At 38.4% G+C, this 6,157-nt stretch overlaps 1 protein-coding gene across 1 annotated transcript; it reads left to right on the top strand.

Annotated features, from left to right (window-relative positions):
• On the top strand, positions 1-4,617 carry spmip2 (sperm microtubule inner protein 2). Its single transcript, XM_084353727.1, has 4 exons — positions 1-129; positions 1,768-2,000; positions 2,390-2,448; positions 4,370-4,617. The coding sequence occupies exons 1-4, from the start codon at positions 66-68 to the stop codon at positions 4,431-4,433; spliced, it is 420 nt and encodes a 139-aa protein (XP_084209853.1). The 5' UTR covers positions 1-65; the 3' UTR covers positions 4,434-4,617.
• Positions 4,618-6,157: the final 1,540 nt, after the last annotated feature.

Raw genomic sequence — 6,157 nt, 5'->3', positions numbered from 1 at the left:
GTTCTCACCCAGGGGGCACCCAGTAAATATCTAGTCTGCAATACTCCAAACATAACAGAGGAAACATGATGCAAAAAAGTGAGGAAGTTGCAGGACGAGCACAGAGCGGACAGAGGATGATCTTCACAGGTACGACAGTTCTGTTGTGTCTGAGTGCAGCTGAGTGCAATTCTGGAAATGTGTTGCCAAAAAGTAATGTCTCGATTGTTGTAGCTGCGGTATGCTGTTATTGTTGTCACAAACAAAACAGCTGATTGGTGGGAAAGTATGTGTTGTCAGACTGCTGTAACCCAGTTTCCTGTGAGATTTAACCAAAGACCCCAGAGTCTGGTTTAACGAGTATACGAGCATATGTTCTCTGTCCAAGCAAATGTGACTGTAATTGGACACATGATGGCGATGTAACCGGGCCCAGAGTGAGACAAACTGTGTGAGTCTGTGTTATTCTACAGAGTGTGTCTCATTGCTTCAGGGCATGTCAGCTCCAATCCACTGCATTCATTCATACATTACAGAACGGACAGTGTTGTGTGTTATCGTCTATTCATGATATCACGAAACATTTTCTCAGGATTAATAATTTATGTTTTCTTTATGTAACTGTTATTACTCAGGATAAACACTTACTTGAACAACAAAGGGAACAACAAAGAGAATGCATGAAAAACACTGATCCTTCTTGAATTCCTCTTCAAAGATAATTAGTTGTAACAAACCCCTGAAGCTAAAAGCTGAATGGATGCCGTCTGTCTTGTTTTTCTTTTACTTTACATGAATAGTGTATGCCTATTTATCTTTATTAATCATCCTCTGCCTCTCATTTTCTCAAGTTCTGTTGAATTCAGCTAAATGGCTGCTACACTGAGATCATTTCAGTTTAGAGGAAAAGTTCACTCAAAATGAAAATTCAGTCGCTATCTATTCATCTCCATGTTGATGGAAAGATAGGTGATGTTTCATAGACCAGAAAACATTTCTGGAGCTTCACAGCAGAACAGCAGCTGAGGTAGATGGGGACTTGTTTTACAAAAACAACAGAAAAAAACATCAAATGGCTCCATTCATATATAACATTGATGTTATATATGTTTTTGTCATGTTGTTAACTGCTGTGCATGTTTTGCAGATTGCCTTGGCCAGTAATTTCGTCATTTTAATCTTATTTTTCATGTTCTGTTCTGTTTTTAGGGTGACTTTAACATCTGTCTAGGGACTACAGATGAAAAATAGCCTCTTGGCTAATTCTGGCGCATTTACAGTAATGTTATCAATGTGCACTGTCCCTGTTTTCAAATAAACTTATTATTATTCAGGTCGTCCGGCATGATCCAAGACTGCCGAAGCTCTGAGATCCCAAATTGATTTTCATCTTTAAAAAGGGGTCATGTGATATTTTTTCAAATCAAATTTGGGATCTCCAGACTTCCAGAGACTCAGACTGCACCAGACGACCTGTTTGGAGCAATTTCATGTTTTCTTTCAGTTGTTTTTTATGTTTAAAAGTCTCTGTCCTCTTCAGTTGTTTAGGAGAATGCTACAGCAACACGGTTTGTCTGTGAAGCTCCAGAAAATATCTTGTGGATCACGAAACCTCACCTGACTTGAGATGATAATGACTGAATTTGAATTTTTGGGTGCTGCACAATCTTTCTTTCTTTCTTTTCTGAACTTCTCTCTACGTGTGTCTGTAGATGAGTTGTGAGTAAAAGATTCAGCTTCATCTGGATTTGTTTTTTTACCTTCTTCTCTCACATATCCTCTAACAAGGCCCGGATGGGATTGGAGACTACAGGCCGAGATCAAATTATTTCCCCCGGTACATCGGTGTGGGCGCCTCATCATCACCTGAGGCCACAGGTGACCTCAGTTACTTGTGCCGGGCTGCGCCACACGCCCACCCTCCCCTGCCCAGGCAGAGCTGCGTCGGGGAGGTAGGCTGGGGCTGGCAGTACAACCAGCTGTTGAACAGCAGGACGCTGCTCAGCAATATGCAAATTAAGGTAAGGCTAAAATCCACTGTATGTAATTTATGCAAATGAGTGTGTAGACGCATCCTCCTTCATTTAATGTGCCACAAAAACACACTGAGGAATTAATGAAATGATGCAAGATGCAGGAATTTAATCAATTAGGGAAAAACAGCACAACGGTGAAGAATGAACAATTTGTTATGTGAGTAATTTGTGGGGTGGTGTTGCCTCGTGACATCATAAATATTGGTTTTACATGCTGCAGATTAGAAAAAGTCACACATTCTTATCCAGGAATTCACATTTTCACTTTCTCCTTCAGGACAGCTGGAGTTATGAGAGTGTGCCAGGCTGTATACATTAAATATCTGCCATTTCAGGGATACGTGTAACTGAACTCAGTCCTCCTTTTCCAACAGAAAACTGAGGTACGGACAGCGTTGGAGGACAGAGTGACTCACAGGTTCCAAAACAAACAGTAAGACAGCCGGACACATTATTTGGTTTCAATCCCTCAGAATCATATTACGTGTGTGTGTGTGTGTGTGTGTGTGTGTGTGTGTGTGTGTGTGTGTGTGCTGTGTCAGATGGTTAAGTGAGAACATCTCAGGTTTGCACAGTGTTGAGTGACTGCATTGCAGGTTGTCTGCTTCCCCATTCATAATGCATCACTTCCACTTTGCAGGAACAAACGCTGCCTCAAGCTGTACACGTGAAATCAGCCAGACAGACGTGAGCACACTCACATCGCAGCCATAAAATATCACAAAACATGCCTTAAAAACGCCACATTCAACTCATCACATTCCCTAAATTCCAAATATAAGACACGTGTCCTCCGAGGTACTTATGAGGACACTTTCTTTTTTTTCTTTTAATTTCTTGCCCGTGTGTATGTTTCCTCATTTTTCATTTATCCAGTAATCTTGTCCTCTGGTCTCTAATGAGCATTACAGCCTCATGGGACCAACATAGACGGTGAGTTTATGGATTTTTATTTTTGTTGCAGGGGCAGAGCACATTGATCCATCTCAGTGTCTCACTGTTAGCCAAACAGAGCCTGAGAGAGCCTGTATGCAAGAAAACCATTAAAAGCCATAAAATACAGACTATACAGAATAACCGTCAAGATAAAATAAAACTGAGGACACATCAAAATATTGTTACAGCCAGGCAGAGAACAGACAGACAAGCATGAAGACGCCAGGTAGGATGTGACCTCGGGCTGTGTTTGACCAGGTCTTTTGGAATAAGGACGTGTCGATACACAATGAAAGGATGTTTAAAGTCTGGAAAGGTTTAACAAAGAAACTGTGAAACGTGATTGTGAATTTGTTTTCAAGGTTATCAAGCAGGCACATGTGTTAAGATGGTTTGTAATTAAGGCCCACGGTCCCTCAGAGGTGTTTCCTGGAATCAGCCACATCTATACCCACTCAGTCAGCACACACACAACACAATAGGACGTAACAATAGGTGAATCAGTACTGTAGATTAGTCCTGGGGAAAGGACACAGCGAGACTCACACATAAACACAAGAGAACAGAAATTTTAAGGGGCAGACACCCGACTTGCATAAGTAGAAAATGCTTAAACTTTATAAAACACCAGGAAAATGTTTAAACGTATATATTGCAGAACATTAATAAACCCATAATTAAAGATAAGAGAGATAATGTAAATGTAGCGTGTTAAATACCAACAAGGTCCGATGGCTAAGAGACTAAAATGACCATGAAGAGACACAAAACAACTAAAAGCAAACACAAAAAAACACTATGCAGAGATGCAAAACAACAAAGAGACAAAATCGACAACCAGGAGAAACAAAACTGACTAAAAATGACCACAAAGTAAAATAAAACAACAACAAAGAGACTAAGGACCACGAAGAAATGCAAAAGTACAAATAGACTATTGGGATGTTTTCATTTTAAACAGAATAGTTGCCCACTGAGGGAGGATCATCTTATCTGATCTTCATCAGTCAGTCACAGTCAGGTACCAGGCAACAACTGTTCTGTCTGTGAGACTTAGGTTTGTGCAATCAATAACCTTTTTTATGAATTGCATTTAATTATAAAACTCATTTTCCTGATTCTAATAATGAAAACTAACTGTATGGGAGCTTTAAAACTGAGCAGAGTTAACTTCTTCATGATAACAGCACTAAAGTCTTTAGCTCCCAATAATTCTCAAACCTGATCGTACCTTGTTTATTACTTTGGGACATGTGAGACATGCTGAAGGTAAGTAAATAAATTACTGTGTGAAAATGACTCTTCAATATGTGAAAAAACACCCCTGTAGGTAAACATGCAGATCAGTGGTGTCACTTGAACCTCGCCTGATTCATTTCTTCACCTCCTCTGATCGCTGCCTATTTGTTTCCTCCCAGAGTGAACATGATGGATGAGTCACTCCGAGTCAACACCAAGTTTCACAGAGACGCTCAGAGCTAACAACAGATGGCTTTCTAGCAGCCATGGCAGCTGGAGGACCTTTCTGTTAATGAGATGTGTCTCATTTGATTAAACATCTTGTAATCGCTGCAACATGTTGACTTTTCAGAAGTTTAATTCTTTCACACCCTCCAGCCTGAATAATTCAGAGACTTTTTTGATATCAAGCAGAGACACAGACGACTTCCTTGCTGGATTCTTCATACCTGTAAAGGTTCATTGCAATCAATTCTAATTATTGTTATTAACAACTGAATTCTGAGCTATGAGTACGTCTGAAATTGTCTCGTTGTCAAAGTTTTCACAATGTGCTTGAATACAGATGTGACATCGATTCCACAAGCTGAAGATTGTCTCAGAAAATAACCGAGTTGTTTATCGGAGGCCTTCCTCCCCCAGGAGCATCACAGATATAGACTTTTGATTCCTGTATTAAAAGAACCTGGTAATCCATCCCCACAGCGATTGGCAATCATGTGCCACTTATGTCCGGTGTAGATAACTGTATAGATTCTTTACCACAACAGAAACAACCCATTGTCATATAATGAGCCACACAGACATCCATTTCTCAAGGTCAGCTGCAATTTTGCTGGTAATACCATCAATACAATAGGCTGCTGTCAATCTGACACCAGCCTGAGGTATTTTCTGGTTGAACATTGTATCCATCCGAGTGCCACATCCAGCAAAAGCATCAGATCCACAGGTGTTGATGTGAGTTCAAGCCCAGTTTAGAACAATCTTAATCAGTACCGAAGGTCAATTCATCCTTTTTGTGTTGTGGCCTCTAAACAGAGCAATAATTCTAACATAATCATTTTTTATAAGATGTAATCAGTGTGATTAAGCTTTATTTTATTTTATCTTATTTTATTAACCCTAACCACTAGCCAGAAACAAACCACCTGTGCAATCTTATTTAATCCACATTGTCTCATCTAATATAAGAGAAAATGCACTGTATGATGTATATATCACAATATACTGTGTGTTGATAATGTAATAAAAAATGCATAATAAAGGATTGCATCAATTACACCATTTACTGTGGGAGCCCATTTCTGCCAGTCCACAAAAAAAAAAAAGAAGATGAAAACTTACTTTAAAAAAAAGAGTCCCATGGTAAATCATAATTATTTGATAAAATGTCTTAATTATGGGATGGAAAATCGAAATTATGAGATAAAAAGACAGAATTAGAGATTAAAAAAAAATCTAAATTCAAAAAAAAATCTCAAACTTATAAGAAAAAGTCAAAACTATGAGATGAAAATTTGAATTTAACGAGAATAAACAGTCATGATTATGAGATAAGAGGTCATAGCTATGAGATGACAAAAATCGAAATTATGGGATACAAAGTCAAAATTGTGAAATAGAAAGTTTAAATTATGAGATAAATAAAGATTTTGATAGAATTATGATACGAAAGTCATAATTATGGGATAGAAAGTCGGAATCATGAGATAAAAAGTTTAAATTATGAGATACATTTTTGTTTATATTATTTTTTTTAATCTTTAGATTATGATTTATTATAATGTGCATCATGACAAGAAAAATAACTTTTTTCTGAGTGTGAATTTTATTTTGCATGACCGGAAGTATTGTCGCAGCCCACAAGCCCATGCGTAATATTACGTAAAATGGAGGATGCTGTGAAAAGGACATTTTGGGGGAAAATATGTTCACCGCGTGTTCTTTAATTTTACAGAGTTAAA

This window comes from Pagrus pagrus (genome assembly GCF_965226575.1).
Source record: "Pagrus pagrus genome assembly, chromosome: 5".
NCBI lineage: Eukaryota > Metazoa > Chordata > Actinopteri > Spariformes > Sparidae > Pagrus > Pagrus pagrus.
This window is presented reverse-complemented; position numbering and strand designations above follow the sequence as displayed.

Excerpts from the sequence above, each read along its gene's own strand:
- spmip2 (XM_084353727.1), top strand. The coding sequence starts at position 66 with ATGATGCAAAAAAGTGAGGAAGTTGCAGGACGAGCACAGAGCGGACAG. Across the intron at positions 130-1,767 it reads ACAGAGGATGATCTTCACAG|GCCCGGATGGGATTGGAGAC; the intron begins GTACGACAGTTC and ends TCCTCTAACAAG. Across the intron at positions 2,449-4,369 it reads CACAGGTTCCAAAACAAACA|AGTGAACATGATGGATGAGT; the intron begins GTAAGACAGCCG and ends GTTTCCTCCCAG.